The 24485-nt window shown below is 39.3% G+C and overlaps 1 protein-coding gene across 3 annotated transcripts; it reads left to right on the top strand.

Annotated features, from left to right (window-relative positions):
- Positions 1-4554: 4554 nt before the first annotated feature.
- On the top strand, positions 4555-24339 carry PLA2G10 (phospholipase A2 group X). 3 transcript variants are annotated; one of them, XM_074919753.1, is made up of 5 exons: positions 4555-4782; positions 7660-7997; positions 17122-17278; positions 20062-20168; positions 23117-24339. In XM_074919753.1, exons 2-5 carry the CDS (start codon positions 7970-7972, stop codon positions 23260-23262), a joined length of 438 nt encoding a protein of 145 aa, XP_074775854.1. In that variant the 5' UTR covers positions 4555-4782; positions 7660-7969; the 3' UTR covers positions 23263-24339. The 3 variants fall into 3 exon arrangements, with proteins under 3 accessions (XP_074775854.1, XP_074775853.1, XP_074775856.1); XM_074919752.1 differs by lacking the exons at positions 4555-4782; positions 7660-7997 and adding an exon at positions 8637-11202; XM_074919755.1 differs by lacking the exons at positions 4555-4782; positions 7660-7997; positions 23117-24339 and adding exons at positions 8637-11202; positions 21420-23109.
- The last annotated feature ends 146 nt before the right edge of the window (positions 24340-24485 follow it).

The raw sequence follows: 24485 nt of genomic DNA, 5'->3' as shown, positions 1-24485 counted from the left end.
AGTTGCACTGCCATTAACATAGAAGTTGGCACAACAGACAAGAGTCCTCCAGTTTCTTGTACCTTTGCGCTAATCAACTTTTCATTTCTTTCATTCTCCTTTAATCTGTTTTATAAATCCGTTTTTGTAGCCACTTGTGCTTCTACCAAATTTGAGTTTTGAGCTTGTATGCTGTAAGACTCAAACAAACCTCATATGGTTGAATGTTGTACTCTAAAATGTGGCACCCCACCCATTGGCTGTATACAAAAGAAGGTTTTAAATTAACAGGAGAGTTAACATTCTTCCAAACCTCAGTCTGGAGAATGTATAATTATTCTAAGTCATTGTTAGAAGCTATTTTAAAAGGAAATGTTGCCTGCCTTCTGAGGTTTTTCTACATACATATACTTGGGCATGTCAGCCTTTCTTTAAAACTACAGCATTATTATTCTTGGTAGAATAAGCAGCAGTAGCAGCACACTTCAAAGTACAGAAAATAAGACAAGCAGCTAGGCTTTTCCAAGTTTATATTTCCACCGACATTGTATAGAGCTTCAGTTATCCTGGGTCTCATTATTTAAATCTGTAAAATTGAGCTTTCAGTTTTTAAACCTATGCAGCTATTGCAGTGATTATTTTTTTACATAAAAATGTACTTTCTTCAGTAAACTGCCGAATCTCAGGTATTAGATAGTTTTATACATTTTTCTTTGTTACCTTTTAGAGACTGTAGGAATGTACTGGTTTAACTGAGGACAGAACCTAACCTGTAGTGAATATTGATTACATTTTATTTATATTTTCTCAAGAGTGAAGCTTCTCAGGCTGTCATTTGAAACATTTCAGTATTGAACTTACTGCCATTCCTTCCTTTTCTCAAAGGGTCTCCCAAATTATTATCTCTAAAAAATATTTTAATCAATAACCCACTTTTTTCTTGCCGAGAAAAAAAGGTGGTCTTAATAAAATTTTATTTTTACTATAAAAATATGACCCACTTGAAATATGTATGGTCTTATAGTAAGTCAATCAGTTTTAAATAAACCCTCCCCTAACTAGGCTGTCTGATCTTTACTTCTGGTGCCTACTCTTTGTTCAACGTTTTTCCAGCCACAGGCCCCTTAGAAGACGTCCTTCTGTTAACAGAACAGGAAGTTCCTTATCTTATAAAATTGTGTGACTCCAAATTTAATTATATGCTTTAAGTGGATAGAAAATATGGCTTGCTCAAAGAGAAATTACTTGGGCTGGTACAAGAAATTTCAGGGCCTACGCCATACAAGTCAGATGAGATGATGTGACCTTCAACTCTTTGAATAAATGACAAGTGTCTTAAGAAGCTGAAGAAGAAAAGACGATGGGCAGAAGCCAAAAGAAAGTGATGAAAAACAAAATTCAAAGACAAAAAAAACCTGAAAGCAGCAGCCTACCAGTAAGCAGTTACACCTGTTTCAATAGTGAACCCTCTCTAAAGGATTGTGCTGCTCAGTGTTCTCACATAGGTTCCTAAGTCCAGTATTTCAAGTAAAATTGGGACTGCTGCAGCTCCTCCTCTTCCTTCAACTTGCAGTCATAATGATCATAAAAGGAGCCACCTAATTCCAGTCCTTCCAGTTATGGGGTAATCAGCTAATTATGCAGACTACAGAAAACTGAAGGGGGATGCAATATATGTGCTACAGTACAAAATATTTCTTTCTTTATGTGAAAAAAAGTGATTGCTTGGTGCTTATATTATTTAGTGTTTGATTTCTGTGCAAAGGAAGATGCATTCCCTTTCCTAGGATCAGGGATGAAGTCATTACAGAGAATTAACTACTTTGCTTTACATTTTAATTCTACTTCATTGCATGCATATGCAAAACACATTTGCACACATCCATAGGCAAACTATTTATTATTTCAGCAAAAAATAATAAATGAAAAATACTACTTGATTGGAGGTGAAGAAAATGAACCTTCAGCAGCATCTCAACTCACAATTATCCTTGAACATCCATGCATTTGAAAGAGTGATGTTAAAGTAGTGACTTTTGGTTTTTTAGAGAAATACTATACAGTTATTTACTTTGATGGCTGTCAGAAAGAACAAAATCTAAACAAAACTATCAGTATAGTATTTTACAGAATAAAGATTAATTAGAATTGCTTATGTAATTAAGTTTGGGTATGCCTCCCCTTGACCCTCCATTCTAAATAAGGCTTGGATACAAGCAAAGATTATCTGTTCCTGGCCAATCCTTCCTAGGGATTACATGGCACCTAAACTTATAAGGGTTTATCTTTTCTTCTGTCTGAGAAAGGAAATAACTAGAGCAGTATTAAAACATTAATGTGGCATGAAAGAATTCCAAACAGAATTAAGAAGTTAAAAGGTTAGGATTCTCACAGGAATATCAAATCACCATTAAGTTTAAGTTTGCAGTTCTTATGTGCAGACCACACATAAAATTCAGAATACTCCATCTATGCAGTACTGTTTTGTTCTGTGAAGTAAAAATGTCAGGTATGCATAAGCTGTTTATTTTTAAAGATAATCTGAATACGGTCAGGATAAAATTTTGTATGCAGCACCATGCTATTCCTATTTTTTGGGATGCCATAGTCACAAAACAAAGCTAGGCAAAATTCTTACCATTCAACATAATTTAAACTAAAATATGGTAAAGTAACTGAGACAATTAGAATATGTGATGTTTTACACCATAAGAAGGTAAAAATGTATTTAGTACTTGCCATTTGAAAAATTTTCATGATCACTGTAAAATGGCTATTTGGGAATATGTCTGTTATTTCTGCAAACTTTGAAAGGCTAATCAGTGAAAGCTACAACTTAAATTTGAAACTAGGAAGTTACCATAGAAGGCCTCAGAGGAATGAACTGCTTTGTTACTAGGCACCATTTGACTGCTAGTTCTTGAGATCATCTATGACTTGATGCTATATATATTTTAGGATAAATGCTTTAAAGAATTTAAATCCATTGAGCAAGAATTCACACCTCTAACAGTTGAAGAGAAAATTATTCTTTTTAAAGCTTTACTATGACTGATTCCCAGCTCCTGTTTTTTTCTTGCTGTCTTGTACATCCTGATGCCAATTAGCAAGGCTAATTACACACAGAGTGGCAAGCTCCCTTATTCTCTATATTAAATGCAAAAAGAATGATGGTTCCATCACTACTAGTACAAAAGAGGTAGTTCATGGCATTTGAAATAATTGATTTTAAGATGGCATCTCATATGCAGTTAAAACTTTTTCTCCTTTATACATAGGAACAAGATTCTTCATACATCTTATTTCAAGCCCGTCTGTGTGTTTGGGATGGTATGAACTTAGTTACAGGACCTGTAGAGTTTTTCTTGATGGCTCTCTATGGAATTCAGTAAATACAGTATCACCACTAGGAGTTTGTCTTATTTGAAAGCAAGGAAGCAATTTATTTATTTGGATCAGGTCATCTTGTATTAAAATAAAACAAACAAAAAAACAACCAAGGGTTAAGACTGCCAAGTCCATTGATTTCCCAGTTTTCAATTTGTACAATGGAAATTATGCAACATTTCTCTGTGTCTTTGAAGATTCAGTGAACACTGTATGAGTTAAGTATCATCATCTTCCCTGATCACTGTCATATTTACAGGGCACTGGGACTTCAGCAGCTACCTTCAAACTCAACTGTTTTCTTTGCTTTAAGTCTTCTGCTCATAAGTATCCTGAACACGTCTTCCCATGTCCATAACTGATCACTTCTGAGGAAATATAAAGCCCATAGAATCATAAACTCTTTCTTAGTTTTAGGAAAAAGTATTCTTAAGCCAGTAATTGATACTGCAAAGAAGCATAAGCTTAAGTCTTTATAATTACAGGATATATAAATTGTTCTAAATTGTTTATATTATATAGTACTCATGCATTTGCTGCCTTCCGAATGCAGTGGAAAATAGGCCTATGTTGAAAACTTAATAATATGTTTGTCACGACAGCCCAGATTTGAGAATGCATTTAAACTCTCACCTTCTCTTGAGATGAGAGTCCTCACTTCTCACTGGAAATCAAAACAGCAGCTAGTGGCTAAGCAGACATTGTACTGAACATCGACCTGCACGTTGTGCGCTTACATTCTGTGCGTACTCCTCAGCAAATGGCTAGTATATCTTTTGGCTAATTTGGAAGTATCTGATTGATTTCAGGTAGACCAAGTCACGATGTTAGTTAGTGCTGACAGTTCTCTGGTTCAATTACTCCTCATACCAACCAAAAGCAAAGAGTTAAGATGGGAGACAATCCAACAGCAAAGAAACATATCCAGAGCCTGCTTGACAAGTGATACTCAGTTCTTCAGCACTATTGAGCCTCTTTTTGATCCCAAATGTCTTAAGATACTGGATTTCTGGTATTCACTTCTTTTCTACTCAAATTCTCTAGCAAATCCCAATGTTCCCCATCCCTCAGTACTTCCACTTTTTTTTGTCTCACAACAATACATTCAGTAACCACCCAGTTCCCAAAGCAGCCTGAATGGCATTTAAGCTGTTTAAATATAGATAGCTCTTGTGCTGATTATCCTGGAACAGCCAAGGGCTACATTCTACTCACCTTTCCTTTGGAGGACACATAACTTAGGGGTTTTATCCTCTGCCAAGCATCCAATCGCCATAAACTCTTCATGGAAGCAGACATCATGAACAGAAGGGTCCTGAAAGCAAGCTGTAGTACAAGCAGACCAGACCAGTAGGGTTCTTGTTGCACCATTGACAGGGTGAAGAACAAAACAACAAGAGGTGAACAAACAAACAGGTAAGAAAAACCTGCATTTTATTTTTAAGCAATTTAAAACATTTAGAGACAACAAAGAGCAAGTAGACATACTAAAAGGAAAAGTTACACAAAGTTATAATATGTGCATTTCTGTCTCTTCCCTCTTAGTGGAATGTAGTCTGCACAGTCTCTATAAATCCATGTTCTATCTTCACCTTGAATACTGCCTGCAGTTCTGCAGCTTCCTCCCCATCTCAATAAAAATATGACTGTAAGAAGATTCAGAAATGGTCAACAAGGACAAAGGCATAGAAATGGAATTTCAGAGCAGTGAGTTAAAATGGTAGGAAGGTAGTTCTTTATGGCAAGGGCACTGCTCTGTTTATGACAAAGCTGTCCAGATAATAGAAGTAGTCAAAGTATCAGCTGTCTTTGAACTCAGTACAGATGATTTTCCCTGTTCATACACATAGCTTAGTTGGTGATACATGGAAAAAATAATTATCAATGAATTCGTTATTGCAGAACAGGCCTGTTGCCTTCCCTGTCTGCAGGGCATAGTTTCATGAAAACCTTTAGGCAAAGGGAAAAGTAGTATTGGAGCCTCTTTCCCTGGCAGGGTGGAACTGCTAGTTTGAAGCTATCTGCTATCACATCACAAAATCATAGAATCACGTAGGTGGTAAAGGACTTCTGCAAGGCAGGACCTTCAAGGCAGGTCCCATTAAAGCAGCTTGCTTTGACCCATGTCCAGTTGAGTTACAAATGTCTCTGAGGATGGAGTTTCCATAGCCTCTCTGGACAAGCTGTTTCAGTATTTGACAATCCTTTATTAAAAAATAAGTTTTCTATATTGAATTTCCTGTGTTTTAACTTGTGCTCGTTGCCTCTTGCTCACCTCTGGGAAGATTCTTGCTCCATCTTTTCTACACCCTTCCATTAGGAAGCGATAGACAGCAGTTTGACCTCCCCTCATCATCATCTTTAAACCTGAGCAAATCCAGCTCTCTCACCTTTGTGTTGTGTCATGAGCTGCAGACCCCTGAACAGTTTGGTGGCCTTCACTAGCCTTGCTTTAGTATGTCAGTGCCTTTCTGAAGACACGGAACTCCAGGTGTAGTCTCACAAATGTCAAATAGAGGGGAACAATCACTTCCCTCCAAACCTACCAGTTATACTCAGCCCAGTATGCAACTGGACACATTTGATGCAAGAGCATACTGTTGACTTACATTCAACTTGTGCACCACGATCCCCAGCTCCTTTTCTACACCAATACTCTCTATTCAGTCCCCAGCCCATCCTAGTGCATGGGGTTGTGCCAAACCAGATGCAGGGCTTTGCCTTTGCTGAACTTCCTGAGATCCCCAACAGCTCATTTTTCCAGTCTGACTAGGTCCATCTGAGTAGCAGCCCTGCCCTTCAGTGTATCAACCACTCCCCCCAATTTGGTATCACCCACAAACTTGTTGAGAGGTCACTCTATCCCATCATCCTGGTCATTACATCAGCCATTTCAAGAATCCAAGTTGATGTAACCTATAGAAAAGAAAGCAAGTCAAACATCCTTCCAGAGATATGCTAAAGATTTCAGATTTTGTTTTACAAAAATACAGGAGTTACGTTGCTAAGTCTCTTCTTCTCTAGATATAAAATTAAAGAGTAGCCATAGGTTCCATAAGAAGCAAGCCCGGGCTTTTTTTGGGGGGTGCAAATGCTGAAATGCAGAGCTTGACTTACAGTATGTAAGAGATGTTGGGGAAGGCAGAGATGGCTGTCAAAATTTAAGAGCTAAACAAGCCAGAAATTATTTATAGAGTCCTTCCCCAGAGTCTTCTAGTCTGTGGCTTTGCTCAGAGACAGATGATATATTTCTGTATCATAAAAATGGGCAGAATTCATCAGTGTATACATGGTACTCCAAGAACATACTTGCAATCTTGTTATTTGCCTGGGTGATTGTATGCACAGGACGGACTCTCTGCTAGTAGCCATTATACTTAAGGAGCAGAAGGTACAATCTGGAACAGAACAAAACCAAAAAAAGACAGATGAAAAAAGAAAACTGTAGGAGTAATTTAGCTCCTCTGCATACATTATAACTGTAAACCAGTTTCAAGAACATTTATGTAATAACAACCTTTCCAGCACACAACTGTCTGTTACGGGCAACGACACACTAGCACAGTATTTTAGCAGAATGGACAGAATAATAATGCTGCCAAAGGACATATAAAGGACAGTGCTACAAACGTGGTCCCCAGAATTCTCTCAGAACATATTATGCTACTCACAGGCTTACTATTACCAAAGACATTACAAGTTATACTATAGGCTGAGATAGTCTTAAATCCAAGTTGGATTTTGTTCTGTATGCTGGAAATAGATGTGAGATAATACCACCTACATTGGAAAATACTATAAAACAGTTTAGCAGAATGTTTTCTCATCTTCCACATGGAGCTTGTCTCTCCAAACTATGCTTTATAACTCTCAACTTCCCAGACAACATGAGCTGAAGAAACATTGGTAAACAGGAAGTATCACTTGTGAAAAGGAACTAAGAGAAGATGGAAGGACATGAAAGAGAAGAAAGCCAGCCAAACCTCTAAGAATGGCAACAAAGACACTGAATGTTTCCAAATACTTGAATAAGTAAGGCTGGTGTTTTTTTTTATGAAGGCAGTGATGATAAAGTTGATAGTTTACTACTTGGACATTCAGTATCTGAAGGAACATAGATCCGTGTCCCAATCCAGTGTTTAAGAAAATGTGGGGTAACTTGGGAGGAACATTTATCAAGTATAGCAATCAAGTAAATACAGGCAGTTGACTTACTGCAGGGAAGCAGCTCTGCAGTTCTAACTATTCTGATACCTTCACAGTGAGGCATGTGTTTTCTTTATCTTCCTCTAGGAGTCAATGCCACAGAAAAACTCAATCTGGAACTTAAATTGGGATGCCAAACACCAAGGTGCAGTTTCCCAGCCCTGCTACAGCCATCATACAACACCTTGAGCAAATCACCCGGCCCCCATTCCCATCTGCAACAAGGGAAAAACAATTTCTTTCACCATTCTTTATTAGTTCATTAATTCAGTGGGGCAAGAAATGTCATGTAGCTTAATGCAGTAGGATCCTAATTTTGTAGGACTTTGCTTAGATACCTACAGACCCTAGTACTTCTATACTCATCATCATTACTACAGATCTTCAGAACAGCTGAATGCAGAGTATATATAAATTTGACCAAGGTAGGTGGTCAATGCTTCTTCATTTCTCAGTGAAAATAACTGCTGTTAGTAAATAAAAAGTGTTAATGGAATCAGCTTCTATTACTACAGAAATACAGCTTTGCAGCTGTGTAGTCAGCAGTAAATATACTGTTGTACTGCTCTCAAAATCACTACCTTCAACTGCCCAAAGGAAGTGGATAACTTGCACTTACATTAACCATATTTTAGGCCATTTTAGCACTTTCCATCAATATTTTAACATTTTGGATTAGCATACTCTTATCAATTTCTTGCATGTACAGAATGATGGACACTGAGAAACCCAGCTTTTACAACTAACTTAGCAAGTTTGCCCGTAATATTGCTATGCTGTGAGAATGCTCCTCAGTACAACTATGTGTCTCAGTTTTACTAATCTATTCCTCAGATTTAAAACCAACTTAATTAAAGCAACAACTGAGCACATGCGACCTTGTTTGAAAAAGTCTATTTGAAAAGCAAATGTTTCTTCCTGCCCCTGCGCAGCTCCAGTTGACAAAAAGAAAGAATTCATCATTAAGAAGGAAGATGCTGTCGGTCACATATGACTACACCAGTTATGAAATGCTTCAGGTGAAAGCGAAGGAACAATACAAAAAGCAAATACAACAGGTCTGCACTGCCACATAAGTTTTTAGTTTTTCTTTAAAAATGTAAAGGGAATTTTAAATCTCATTTTAAAAAGAATCACTATATCATTGTAATATCTATTAATTTCCATTCTGTTATTAGTATATTTCCTAGGCCATATGCCATGGCAATCAACTGGACAGCCTAACTCCCCCCCAAGAAAAGTATTCTCTAGCATATCCCTCTGCCCCAATTTCACTGGATGTTCTCCTTTGAATTTTTACAACAACTTGTAGGAAATAGAACTCCTGACTTGCATTGCTTACTTCATACAGTTTTGCTCACTTCACATCTTTGTGTACTTTCTGTAGTCTGAACATTTAAGTCTCATTTGTTTTTTTCAGTGGTTTTGAGATTACTTTCATTCCTTCAGAGAAAAATATCAACTGCACTAATCCAGCATCAAGTGCGCTAACACATTGCATCAGTCAGGGCTCCTGAAGAACAAACATGAAATGTAATTCACGTTGCTCCCCTGGATACTGTTTTTGTTGTCATATCCAATGGTATGCTGGATGGGATACTGTTCAACTGGAAGTTTCACTAAACAGCTGTTGAACACTATTAAAACGTTCTAATAGGTGTGACTTATTGACCGGAAGAGTCAGTAAACAAATGCAGTATAAGTGACAGTATGAAAATAGAGTAACAGTAATTAGCAATGTGACTCCATGAGTAATAGGAAAATTGCTTTGACCCAGTTGATGGCAGTAGCAACAAAATCTTTAAAAAAAAATAATTTCAAAATCTATCCCAAATAGATGGGTTTTCTGTTACGACTTGTACATTATCAAGACTTCTCAGGGTCACTGGCAACATTTCTGGTTGCCACAGATCCTATTTCACTAGTATTCTAGACCATTTCTGTTGGGAAGCACAGTGATAGCTGTGGTCCACTGTGTTCATAAGCCCCCCAAGATGGGATGGAACGATGCTGGCAGCATATCTGAGCACGGCGTAGCACAAGGTCCTTGGCATCCCGGTCACAGCAAACCTCCAGCACCTTCCGTCCCTTCGCAGAACACAGGCTCTCGAGCTGGAAACCCTGATTGCTTCTGGGTTGTTGAGTTCATACCATGAGCCTTCTGCTTGTTCAGGCACCGGGCATGGTTCTGACAGGGCTACCATGCCATTCTGGTGGTCAGGATGCCATTGCACAAAGGCCTATCAGATGTACGAAGGCATATCAATATCCTACCTTAAATCGATGTGCTTCCACATTTAGCCCACGCTACCCTATCGCCAGTGCCAACACAAACATTTCATAAAGCATGGATTAATGAGAGCATAACAAAAATCTGATTCTGTCTGTGCATGCTTTTTAATTTTGGAAGACCACATGTGATTTTCTGCTTCTGACTGAAGAGGAATGATGTAACACAGAAATTGGAGCAGTTTAATGCAAAAGTAGAATTATCCTTCCGTATGCACATGAAAAAAAAAATAAATTTCTTTGATGAATATACCATTTGCTACAAAAAACCCCTACCAGCTGCTCTCCAATAGTAAGATGACATAACCAAGAACAAGTTCTTGGTAAAATCTTTGGTTTTATCTATCCTTCCTTATTCTGGTAGTGGGATCCAATGAGGGTCACATCCTGGAATATGATAATGCCAAAAAACCCAAACAAGACAGAGCAGAAGAAAATCAATACCCAAGATTTCAGGGGTCCTGTTTGCTTGAACAACTGACAGGAAATACACTGGATTCAGTGCAATAAAAAAAGGTCTGATGAAATACTTAGAACATATGAGTAAGGAAAAATAATCACCTAAAAGCAAGTGGTATTGTCAGTGTGTTGAGAGGGGCAACGTAACTGCGGTTGCAATACAGTGTGCAGGTGTAGGTTTTACAAAACCCAAGGGCTGGAAGGGAAATGGAAAAAATAATCAAAGATTACACAAAGTACAAAAAAAAAGTACTTAGTATAAGACTCTGTTTTGGTTGAAGGTTAAAAAGTTATTTTCATCAAGCTAGAGCTATGCATAAGCAGCAGAGGGGCTGGTGGTTGTTCAGTCCTCCAGGAAAGGGAACGGTCCGGAGGTGAAGCCGGGGGAGCGGAGGTAGCGCGCGTTCCGCGCTGGGTGACCGCTCGAAGCGCACACGCGGCTGCTGCCGCGGAGCTCTTGGCACGGAGCGGCGACTCTCCGGGAGCGCCGCAACGCCGCGGGGGGCTGCAGCCCCGGCGCGGGCAGGTCCCGCGGCCGCGATGGAGCCCCCTCCCCGGGGCGCGCCCGAGCCGCGGGCCCCGCCGCGCCGAGTGACAGGGCCCGGCGCTCCCCCCGCCGCGGCGGCGGCTCCTCCCTTGGGCCGCCCGGGCAGCCGCGGAGCGCGGGCTCCAGCCCCGGCTGGGGGGGCCCGGCCCGGGGCCCGGCGCAGCCGTTTATAGCCGGCCCGCAGCCGCCCGCGCTCACACCCGCCCGCCCCGCTCCCGCAGCCAGGCGCTCCAGCCGGGAGCCCGCCCGCCGCCGCGCAGAGCCGCCCATGGGACCCCGCCGCCCGGCGCTGCCCCCGCTGCTGCCGCCGCTGCTGCTGCTGCTGCTGGCGGCCGGTGAGTAGAGCGGCCGCGGGCCCCGCGCCGGGGCTCGGCCGGCGGCACCGCTCCTCGCCGCCGGGGAAGCGGCCCCGTCCCGCCGCGCCTCCCCGCGCCGGGGCCGCTGCGGCGCCCGGGGGGAGGCGGGAGGAGCGCGGAGAGGAGGGAGCGCCGGGAGGGGCGACCCTGGCCGGGCGCCGCCGTCACCCCGCGGAACGGGCGCTGCCGGAGCCCGGCCGCCGCGCTCGGGCCGAACTTCTCACCCCGACGAAGGGCCCGAGCCGGCGGGTGCGGGCGCCCACCGCCCTGCCGGTCCCACCCAGCCCGCAGCGTGCCGGGCTCCCGCACGGCTCTGTTGGCGTCCGGGGGCAGCGTGTCAGTGTGCTTAGATGTTCGGTGTTTAGAGTCAGACAGCGGACCGCGTGGGTAGCCGGCATCCTTCCACGGCGCCGGGCCGTTGAGCCACGCTCTTCCCGGGGGTGCGAGCGCGCTGTCTCGGAGCACCCCCGGTACGAAGCAGTTCAAAAGCCGGGAACTGCTAGAACTGAGACTGCCTGCAAAACCCTAACCGGGTTATTCTGACAAAATGAGTCAGTCTTTATGAACAAGTTATGATGCGAGAATGTAATTAAAGGACCCCTGCCTCATACCTGAGCAGAGCCGACTACTCACTTTGCAAATATTTAATTTTTTTTTTTTTTTGGTCTCCTCTGTCCTATTTATTAAGCAGTATTAAAGACCAGTTGTAATAATTCAGTCCATTTCCTCATAGGTTTTCTGAGGTATTCATCTTTTCTGAGGTATTCATCAGTATAGTATCTAAATGCACTTCTTTCACGCTCCTGTGAAACTGTATTATCGTCCCGCTTTTTCAGATAGGTGGGTGGCTGACACAGAAAAGCATCCACTATCCCTAGTGACACAGAACCCGATTTTACCTACGACCACGTAAAATTATGTGAAACTTGCAACTACTCAAAGCTTGGCTCTCAGGGAGTATTGCAGTAGTTGGGTACTCCAACCCCAGGATAGTCAGCAGGCTGGGAGCATACTATTAGTAAACATCAATAGGTATAGTTTTAAAATTAAACTAACCTCATACTGAACCCTTCTGACAGCTGCAAGAATAAAATCCAGTTTTCCAGAGTAGCATTCAGTTGCCTTAAGAGATTTTCTTACTATTCTTGCAAATTTTTTTATACATTCCTACACAGCTTGCAAATTCATCAAATCAAATCCTGCAAATAGACAGATCCTAAGGACAAGAGCTTCAACTGATTCTTTTATTCTGTGCACAGAATGAAACAGGCAGGGGCAGGGTTAAAAGACCATAAGGTAAGGTGCTTGCATAATGGGGTCGAGTTAAGGTCCCACCAAGGTCACTGCCCCAGCTCTACTTCCTGACCTCAGCATGCCCCTATTAGTCCTCCTGCATTTTGATCATCCTCCAGACTTCATCCTTTGCATGGCACAAACCGCAGCAAGAACATTAAGGAAAACAGCGAAAGACTGTTTTACTGCTTCTGCCAGCCTAGAGTGATCATTACAGAGAGCCTGGCTCCGGGCCGAGAGCTCCAAGTCAGGCATCAGAATCACCCATTCCCTATGCAGCGAGGAGGAAGGGAAATGCAACTCACCCGTTTCTCAATGCTTGGTCCACAGTATCAAAACAGGCAAATTTATTCTTTAAAAAAAAAAATAATTTACATGTGACCACAGTGTGCAGTGATAGCACATCAGTAGTCAGGGCAACAAGATGAGGCAAAAAAGGCCATTCCTGATGGCTTACGAAACCATCCAAGAGGAAAAAATCTTAGCAAAAATTTTTAAAAAGGTGCTACAATGAATACAGTTCTAATGTTTCCACTTCTGGCAAGATCCTGGAGATGCATTCCCAAGTTTCAAATTCTGAACTAGTGGAGCACTATGACTGTACAAAGGAAATATCACTATAGGAAATCTTACACATACTTAACATCCAAAAATGTTTTTGTGGCCTCAGTCTTTGAAAGAATGGCTTAAGATTTCTTTTAAACCTCAAAAAACAGCATAGACTGTATTAGTTGCTAATGATTAATGTAGCTATATAGTATAATTATGCAAAGCTGTGCTTCTCAATAAAAATATAATTATATATCTGCAAAAATAATTATTATGTTTGTGTTGTGCCCATTGCAAAGAGCACGATGTTATGGAAAATAGGACTTTTCACAAAAACGTCACACGTTTCTAAAATGTTTCTTTTTCCTCTACACATATGGAAATTTAAGGGACTGGATTTTTAAATACTATTGTAGGCTATTCAGAAAACTAAGAAGAAAGGAGAGTAGGAAGGTATAGTGGAAAACACCTTGCAAAGACATAATAATGTACAGCATTCAGCACAGTCTGAACTCTCAAGATCTTACACAGGCAACAAACCAAGACAGTCTGATGAAGTTCAAACTCTCCAAACATGGCAGGGCTCCAATTTGGACAACAGGAATTACAGTTTTAAAATCAAGCACAAATACAATGTGATTACTGTTACTTTCTCTCAGGTTGTCTTTAGTGTTTACTTAATTCCAGTCTTCAGAAAGTCACGCCGTGGCTTTTGATCTCTCTGGCTTAAGTCAGTACAATCACATAGATTTCTCTGGGGTTTTTCTTCCCCATCTGCTTTTTTATGGTGCCTAAAGTAGGCTTAGGATTTGTATGGTTTTGGTTTCCCTTCAACCTTTACTTCTAAAGCAGCTACATCACATCCAGTTAAATCTGAGTTTGCCGAGGGACTAATCTCTTAATTTTTTTTCTTCTCCCAAATATGTCTTTAAAGTTTTCTTTCAAGAATGACCACAGTTGAAACTGTAACAAAATTCCAACTCCTATTGTGCAGTAAACACTGAAATATTACAATAATATTAAAAGCCATAAGACTAGACTCAACTGTCTAACTGTAAATTTTTATTTTTGAGCACTTAGTTGTACTTATTTCCTGTGACCTGTAGATATCAAAACAGTATGGGTTTGATTTTTTCATACATATTATAAAGCAATGAAATTAAAATAAACACAATCTGTTCCCTCCCTTTTCCCCACCCACGATACTGTGTTTGATAGAGCTGCACACAATCTGCATGACAGAAACAAAAAACAGACTAGACATAGAGCAACAACACTACTTTTTCAGGAAGGCATAATCAAACCTATAGGAATACACTTGTCCATAAAGATAAATGTCTTTGTGAAAACAAAAAAATCATACAGAAGATTTTAAAAACATACCTTAACCTTGAAACATTTGGAAATACGCAGAATGTCACTTCACTTTGTATTCCACAGAAGTTCTGATAAAATACTTTGGAAAATTTATTACATTGCTAATGCACTACATCATACTGATACTCTTTTTGTTTGCATAGTTCTCTCCGTTCTAGGATGGTCTTTTGTCACTTCTATTAAAGTCAGGTTAAGAAGCTGGCAGGGACAGACTTTTCCTTCAGTCATATTCAGAGTCTCTACAGTACAGTACACTACCGGTTTACACCTGGATGTCCAGATGCTGTAACACAAACTGCAAGGATAAAAAGTTCATGTCCTTTTCTTTAAGTTAATGGCACATTTTAAAGATTAATACTTGAGCTCCTCAAGGGAGCAGACAGTTTAGCACTTCCACTTTACATGGATTTAAATCAAGGGACTGGGATTTGTCCAAAGCTAGCAAACATGTCTCTGATGAAACCAGGAATATGACTTACAAATTCTTAGTTTCTACTTCCTACACCATCCTTCCCTAGATGCCAGGAGCTGAGATACATGTGAAAATTCTTCACTTTCTTAAGGGAATTCTTCAGAATCCTAATGTCATGCAGAGCAAACCAAGGTTTGCCATTAACCACTAACGTGGTTCCTTCAGACATGACTGGCTAGCTACAAGAGTCTAGCCAAATCTTACTAAACCATTGTCATTTGTAATGCTGCAGCCTTGCTGCGTTTTTTTTTTCAGCTGGGAATTTACTGAACCTGTACTGACAGTGAAGATAACACTTTCAATGCTACCATAAAGATAAGAATCTGGTTATACTCAAACGGATGCTTCTGCTACCCAAAGCTGCAACAGCATGGAAGATGATCATGTGTCAGTTCCACAGCATGACTGTTATTTTGACACCTAGAACTACAGGTTCCAGGGAGTCCACCCAGTGCACCTTACGGACCCCTTGGGAAAACGTGAGAGGATCTTTTTACCAGAAAACCTACAGAACTAAACAGGAGATAATATCCTGGAACAGGAGCCATGACACAATAGATACTGCTCACTATCTTAGCAAGGAAGTTTTAGTGCCAATGGAACAGTTTTAAAATGAAACTGCAAGTGACTACATAGCCCAGGAGGCTTTTTTAACTCCTCAAGATGTGACTGCTTTTAATCAGTGGCCAAAGATGCATGTGCATGTTTCAGCCTCTTGTTTCAACACCCTCTCCTCTCCCCAGATCACGTGCCCACAAAGATCTCAGAGTAGTTGCCCGTCAGAAAAGAACTAAATATTGTCTTAGGCAGCCTAGCTATTTTCATAAGTAAGGATTAGCTACAAACATTCTTTCTAAAGCTTTTTTTACCATTCTCGCCTACAAATCAAATCTATTTCTTAATGAGGTGATTTCACAAGATGTTTAAATCCCTTTGTTTCATGAAATTACAAGTGCTGAAGGTCACCAGCATCCCACACATTTCAAGTTACTCAACTGTGCTGGGAAAAATATTTTTCTAGCAGATCTTCCATTAACTGATTATAATATGATCTATTATAAGATACTATAATAATTGTAATTTATAATAGTCTATTAGTTAGTCTATTATAATAGATTATACGATTATAAAGACTATATACAAACTGTATAATCATATACTTACTCTGTAGGAAAATACCTATCAAAACCTTCAATAACAAAGTCTAAATATTTTTTCTGCTCTCTCACAACTATTATCAGTTATTAAATCTTAATGTCTTTCCCAATCTGTATCCAGTACTCGGACTTAAGGTTCATAAACTGTTCTCCTCATACCAAAACAAATCATTAGCTTAATTATTAAGACAACTCTTATCAGCAGCCTTCCACTAATTTGTTTTGTACTCATCCAGCTTCTTAAGAATTGCTGCATATAGCTTGGAGCCTGCACTGTAAGGAAATGCTGCCCATTACCATTAAGGGTCTTCGATCCGTTAGCTCAATCTGAAGGGTGACATGAAGGCCTAAAAAGAGTCATCTGGTGTCTCAACATTTACCTGCTGCCCTGGACCTACTGCTCTAGTACTGACACAGGACAGTTAAATTAAAGTTTCTAAATACAGTCTTGTTCTGGAGAAACAATGGTGACAATTCCTTAAACAACAACAAAACCCAAACAAAATGAAACAGAAAAAAATTAAGGAACTCTTCTCATTTCCCTAGAAATGACTCCCAAGTACCCACCCGTTTCCCTGCTCTACACCCACCCCACCACCCCCACCAGTTATTTGGCTTCTTTGTCTAAAAATTAGAAAAATCAGAACCCCATCATAGAGGACATACTTGTTCAAACATAAAGCATTACATTCTACAAAATAACAACATGGGCAAAACTGCATGTTAGGAGAAAATACTGCAGCGCTTCGGGCATCTAATTTTAGCAGATTAGTGGACCTAGCCCACAGAACGCGTGCTAGCCCTTGCCAGTTTTAAGACTGGATATGCTGCCTTGATGGGAGGAAACCACTGCAGCTATTCAGAATGTTGTTCAGTATTCTGCTCACTACAGGTCGGGGTGAAAGGGACTGGGTCAAGCAGTGTGGCCTCAGAGTGTCAAAAGGAAAACTATTATTCTCAAGTACTGACATTCATTATCAAAGTTTTTAAAAAGCGCAATCGATTTTGAATCTGCATGTTTGATTCAATAAAAAAGTTTTTCTTCCACAGTGTATGAAGGGGAAGCCCACTTTAGAAATCGAAGAGGAGTTATTGAATTAGCTGGAGCCATTAGATGTACTACAGGACGATCTCCTTTTGCCTACCTACGTTACGGATGCTACTGTGGTCTGGGAGGAAGAGGATGGCCCAAGGACAGAGTAGACTGGTAAGAGTAACTATTTATCTGAGTAATTAAGTGCTGAATGTATGCAGATGACAGAGGAAAAGGACTAAAACATTAATTAGGCCTATTTAACATCAGTGAGGGAACTGAATTTAAACACACCTCAGAGTGCTAAGCAACTCTGAAGCATTACAATTGTGTTACTGTAGATCTACAGGAGTCCTACTTGCCTCTAGCTCAAACTCTCATTGCATTAATACTGGATTCACGGTACAGTTGAGTTGCTTTGCTGTTGCTGTTTGGCCAACAGCTGAAGAACTAAATTCTTCCTGGAGAAGCTTTAAAGCTCAAACATTCAAGCTATCCAGAAAAGTAAAAAATGTTTTAAAATAAAAATAATTACAGTGGAAAAATCTTTTGATTCTACTACCATCCATCCTATTTTATTAGTATTCAAAATAATACATAGAAAATTGTGCAAAATTCAACCTGTTGAAAAATAACTTGAATAAAAGTAATTATGAATTGTTACCAAAATAATTCTAAAACCAGACTTTTGTATTTAGGTACTAAATCTCAGCATATCAACTAACATCAATTTCATTTATAACTGAACATTAGCTGACAGAAAGATGATTTGCTGTTTACAGTAGTTAAATAGAGGCTTTATATTTTCAAGTTTATCATTATAAAGATACATTTTCCGACCATATGGGACATCTCAAATTCTGACTTATCAGATATACTGTAAATTAAAAGGAATGTCTGATACTCATATCTAGGGTAGAATCTATGGAAATTTCAACTCTGGTTGTTTGTTGGGTGGTTTTTTGGTTTGGTTTTTTTTTTTTTTATGTGTGTGTAAAGATTCTAGTCATGATTAGACCTAAAACTTGTAGAAACTTTTGCCTACATGCTTCAAGTTTTTGGATGTGTAATCTGTTATTTTAAAGACAACTTTGTAGAATGTGTTCCCAGTCATTAAAGTAGCAATTACATGCAAAAAGAAGGGACTATGATTAGTTCTGGTCATCTGTATACTTAAAAGATAATGATGGAGAATCCGCAGTTTGGCACTCTTTCACTGGAGGGCATTTCTTCATTTGTAAAAGTCACACAGTAGCAGGAAGCTGTTTCTTCACAAAACACAGTTAGGTATTTGTGGTCTGGGTTTTAACATCTACAGAATGTTAAGAACAAGCCAGAGTGAGCGCACTTACTCTACCACATTTAACAGAATCAAGAATTGCACCAGTTGAATATAGCAACAAACATTCTTACCAAGTTTGATTTCTTAAAAGTTTTGAGCTATATTGTGGGCTGTTTACTTTCAGAATTATGCCCGCAAACAAGTGAAAACACAGAAATACTTAATCTGAAGTAAGACGATCTGTAATAGAATTATTCAAATAATATTGTAATTTAGATTTTTGCCTGCCACTTACAAAAATAAACTTTCAAATGGAGGCAATGATATATTGCTTTCATAAGATAAAATACAAAATCCTTAAGCATCTATTTTTTAATTTGAAACACTTAAAAGAGGACTAAAGTAATTCTAAAAATTTTTGTAAACACGTGAAGATAGATGGCACTACGGCAAAAGAAGCTGTATTTCCTTGTTTATTTACGTTAGTACTGCTACAAAGACTTATTAGAATTTTACTTTTTTATTATTTCTATGCATGAAATGGATGTATTAAGCTACTTCAGGAGCATGTGCTGTTTAACTGTTACGTACCACATGATCTTTAAATGGCGAGTTGTGTGGAATTACCAAGTAATTATTTAATAAGCATAGGGAAAAAAAAAAAAGTAATTGCAGTTGAGAGCTCACAGCATTAACTTTTTCTATTGCAGACACAAATTCCTCAGGCAATCTAAATACCATCTAGACATCATGTACCTACTGTAACATGATGGTTTCAGGCTACCAGGAGGAAACTGAATGGCTGAATGCAAAGAGCTCACAGATACACCCTGTTCTTCCCCTAAGTAAAAACATTTGCAGCAAATATTTACAAGCTATCTAATTTCAGGTCCTTATTACCTCCTCTACTTGCTGTTCTGGGCTTGCAACAACTCCACCAGAAAAGAACGCTTTACCTGTACAGTTCAGTGCCACAGTGTAATAGAAGCTCTATGAATTCATTGCCCTGATTATGACAAGAACAATTCTGAAATCGTCATTTTAGGCAATTTTCCAAATTTTCTCATGACAGTGAACAAAGAGTTTTACTTATATTATGGCATTAAACAGCACCCATGCCTGTGCATTACTGAACATTTCACCTGCTCTCAGCCTTTCTGCCACCATCTAAGGACTTTGCTAAAAGATGACATTTCTAATAGTCTGCTACGGCCTAACAAATCTTGTATCTTCCCTGTTAACTGTTACAACAGCATCAGTAACTGGCAGGAAAATACATCATTTATTATCCGACAGACTATTCTGGCATTTAATCTTTTTCTTGGAAGGGGTAGGAGAGAAGCACACCCACATAAAATTTTATTGTATTTAAAACAGATAATGCTTTAAGGATTCCTTGTATTTTCATCTATGAGGAAGTTCAGTTAGATCAATGTGTACCAGACCTTTTCCTCATCACTGATTACATGAAAAGAGTACTAATTTTTTCCAGGTGATCTCTTAAAACAATTACCCTGTTTTGATTCCCAAGCAGGTAACTGTTTGTACATTCACATATGTTGACTGTTTTATTATTTCACAGCCTGCACAAACATGCTGATAAAAACCATTCACATTATGTGATCATAAATCACCACAGCATGAATTAAGGCAAGCCCGTTTCTGTTACTCCCAGGTGCTGCTTTAACCATGACTGCTGCTATGGGAAGGCAGAACAAGCAGGTTGTCACCCAAAGACAGAAAATTACTACTGGGAATGTGATGACAATGCTGCTGTGTGTGGTGAGTCAACAGTTCTCATTGGGTTTTTTTGGTGAGCTTTTGGGTTTTGATTTTGTTTTGGTTTTAAAACTTCTACGGATTGTCTCATTGACTTAATAGAAAGATATTTTCTTAATTAACTGTAAAATTCTTACTTTACCATCCTTCCTTTTGTGACTTTTTTTGCCAGGATAAACTCTGCTTCCAGGAAGCACAGCTATGCTAACGCAGTGAATGCAGTTTCCTCTTAATCCCCATGTACTGACATACATAAACAAACAAAATTCTGATCTACATATTTCTATTACCCTTTCAGAAAACACTACCAAAAAACCCCCTTTTTACTCGGCATTTGCATACTTGAGGAACCCATGTTATGCTACTCCCTGCAGGTCTCCACCTGGAAAATAACTCCAAACAGGAGACAAGAAAACTGCAACTGTTTGAAGATATTATACTTAGCAGAAAGTATTTCACACCATTTATAAATTTATGATGGACAAGTTTCTGGCATACCACTGATTGGTTGCAGAGCCCACTACTAGTGGCTGCAATTTATTAATGAATTCACAATTACAATTTCAAACACTGAGATAATAAAATATTTGATCAGTATGGTTATTTATGGAAGTAACATGTTTACGAGCCATAAAATATTAATTTGAAAATATTTACAAGTTGCAACAGGTGGCTGACCACATCCTGATAAATTTTGTTTGATTGCTCCAAAATTGAATGTAATATATGTGCCATGCTGTAGTATAGAAGGACAAAGAGATCTCAAAGAAACAAACAAAAGATGTTTAACAGGAAAAAGCAGCATTCTTTTTTACATTATTTCTTTGCAACTCCCAAAGTTTAAGCAAATATTTTCCAATATACTTCAAAGACTTTTTGAAACTATAACTTCTCACAAGCCCCCAAAATTTGCAGGGTTTTTTCTTCTTCTTGTCAGGTTTTGGACTTTTTTTGGGGTTTTTTGTTATTGTTTGTTTAAATTGGATGCTAGGTCAGTTATGTTGCATGTAATTTTATGCTACAACCTAGTATGCAAAGCAGCTTGAGAACTGGTTATCATTTGCACCACAAAAATGCAGACCCTTACATGAATTTATTTAAAAGTCTGAGTTTCTGACTACCATAATTTATAAAGGCAACACAGTAGGCCAGTCAGAGAAAACACAAAACCTTCTTGTTTCATAACTCAGTTTAGAATTTGCCTGACTTGAAATCAAATGATTGATACTATTTCCTTTCCTCCTTTCCATTCAGCCTTTACTTTGCCCAAGTGCCTACCTTTGCAGAATCTCTACTTGCAAATTTCCTCTTGGGTCCGGAAGTACTAAGCATCTTCTCTCTCAAACTATTTAATTGTCAAGTTGCTGTCCACCTATATTTGGCTGGAAAGGTTCTGCTCCTGTTCCAGTCCAGAAGCTGACAATATTTTAGAACACTGGCCAAGATAGTAGGCATGTGATCAACAAAGTGCCTGTGTACCATGGAGACGATTAAGCTTGGAGCAATAAACAGAGAAGGAATAGTTCTCAGTTAATGTTTGGGGTTTTTTATTCTATCATGTTGTTTATGCTGGTTATGCCATTGAATAGTTTTTAGGGTAGCTAGTTGCAGTGTCAACATATATACATTGAGAACACTTCCATTTCATAGCAGAATTTGGGTTCATTCACAAAACTGAACACTTCCTCTGCTTGTAGACAAATCTCAAGCACTAAGCGAAAAAACCTGTATTTCTGGGTTGGCACAATAAAACCAAAATATATTGCTGTAGAAAAAAGTGTTCATGCCAAGAAGAAACATTCATGCCAAGAAACCTGTTAAGTTACAACACTACAATCATAAAACTACTCTGCTCCTGTGAGACCCCCCCTGCAGTGCTGTGTCCAGCTCTGGGGCCCCCAGTGTAAGGACATGGACCTGCTTGAGCAGGTCCAGCGGAGGCCGTGAAGAGGATCAGGGGCTGGAGCCCCCCCTGTGAGGACAGGCTGAGAGAGTTGGGGGGTTCAGCTGGAGAAGAGAAGGCTCTGAGGAGACCTTAGAGCAGCCTCCCAGTGCTTAAAGGGGCTACAGGAAAGGAGGGAGGAACTCTTGATCAGGGGGTAGAGGGATAGGATGAGGAGTAGCAGTTTAAACTGAAAGCGGGCAGATTTACTTTAGATCTAAGGAAGAAATTCTTTCCTGTGAGGGTGGTGAGGCCCTGGCACAGGTTGCCCAGAGCAGCTGTGGCTGCCCCCTCCCTGGGAGGGTTCCAGGCCAGGTTGGACGGGGCTTTGGGCAACCCGGGCTCGTGGAAGGTGTCCCTGGAACTGGATGGTCTTTAAGGTCTCTTCCAGCCCAAACCAGTCTATGATTCTAAAACAATATAGCCAGACATGGATTTTATTGTACTTAAAACACAGTTTACTTCTTAGTGAATGCCTTAATAAAAAAAGGGGGTGACTTAAGATGAACATGGAACATCATCCCTTATTTCACATATATGATTTTAATGCTACACCCTTTAGTAGATTAAAGCATATGTGAAATGGAAAATATCTTCCCAAACTCAAGTTTCACTAGAGCAACAGAAGGGGCAGAGAGGGTCACATACCACTTTCTAAAGAAGAATCAGTTATCAGAGTTCCTTTATTAAAGAACATGAAGAAGAGTATTTAAATCTTTTATCCAATTATTATATTTTCATCTGCCAAGACAGTTCCACTGATTATCAACTATCTCTAAACCAGACCATGCCTGTATATTCGCTGTTGCTAAGATGTCCTCACATGGAGCTCTGCCTAAAGAACCTGAGAGAAATGTCTTAACTAAAGCTCAGTATAGTTCCTATTGCACTTGAAATATAAGAGCCATTTATATGCCAAATATGGAACACGAGGTAGCAATTTTTAGTATTCCGTTTGGTATTTTTAATTACTTCAGACTAACATCAAACTTACTGTGTTTTCTTCCAGAATCACTAGAGGACAAATGTCAAAAAATGGCATGTGAATGTGACCGTGAAGCTGCCAAATGTTTTTCTAAAGCTCCCTATCATACAAAATACCTTTTGTGGCCAGACTTTATGTGTGGTGAGATTCAGCCTTTGTGTAGGCATTAGATATACAGCATCAGTCTTTATGAAAAACTCCTTATGTATTTAAATCTAAAATGACTTTTTTTTTTTTGTCACAGTAGCGACAACAAATTATTTTCCCCTTTCTTGATCCTCCTTCCTGCCGCCTCAGCCACTCCAGAATGGCCAAAAACATAAACATTTATCCCCTTATTTACCTTCTGCAGTGCACAGACTAAAAGCAAATTCATTAGTTCTGTGTAAGCTTTTATTGACTGAACAAGAATTTACCCATTAGAAGGAGTAACTGACTTAAAATTTTGTTTCTATTCAGATTCACAGATTTTTCAGATTCACAGTATCATTCGCTAAAGTTTTCATTCCCTCTCCGCTGCCTCCAAGATACAAATCAAACTTTTACACATTTACCTTAATATTTGTTAACTTTGAACTGACTGGAAGAAATGCAAGTGACAGCGTCACCACGAAGAGCCCTCTCATCTGTATTAAACACTTACTATGCAGCCTAATTTAACTTCTGCATCTTTCACCTTAAGTAGTCCTACCTTTATTAAAAAATGCCTAATATAATTCTTTTTTTCTAGTATTTACTTTTTAAATACAGTTTTCTAAAAAGTTGTTGATTTGTTATGATTCAGGCTCCTTACTGTATGTACATCTTGAGTTTCCTGTGGGCATAGGGAGAAGTTCTACCCTTAAAACTTCAGAGCCAGATTTAAAAGTGAAAATGCAAACCATCACCCAGACAGATAACTTTTTTCATGTATCAGTCCCTGGGACCAACTGCCTTTCCCATAAGCACTGGATCTTGGACACCGTGAGTCTGCGAAGTCCAGAAGTGTATATACCTCATAAGGAGGTAAAGATGGTTTTAGTTAAGAGTCACTTCATAGTTTTTTTAAACCTTTTAGAAAGAGAAATCCGTAACATGAATTGCTGAATAATACACTTCTTCATAACTTCCATTTTTAACAGTTTAAGATCCAGGAGTATTTTATGTCTACTTTCACCCACCTCAACTTAAAGATGCAGGGCTACAGAGTGCACAAGTCAAAGCTAATGACAAGTACTTCAATATATATTAAAAAAAAAAACCAACAACCCACTTCTTTAGGAAGGATGAAGATTTCAAAAGAGATCTTTAATCTTTAAAAACATTCATAGGCAAATGTAAAGTTTATACTAATGATACAAATGAAAAAAACCCAAACAAACCAATGTAGAATGCAAAGGGACAAAGCTCCTGA

Source organism: Athene noctua, chromosome 15, assembly GCF_965140245.1.
Source record: "Athene noctua chromosome 15, bAthNoc1.hap1.1, whole genome shotgun sequence".
Lineage (NCBI taxonomy): Eukaryota > Metazoa > Chordata > Aves > Strigiformes > Strigidae > Athene > Athene noctua.
This window is presented reverse-complemented; position numbering and strand designations above follow the sequence as displayed.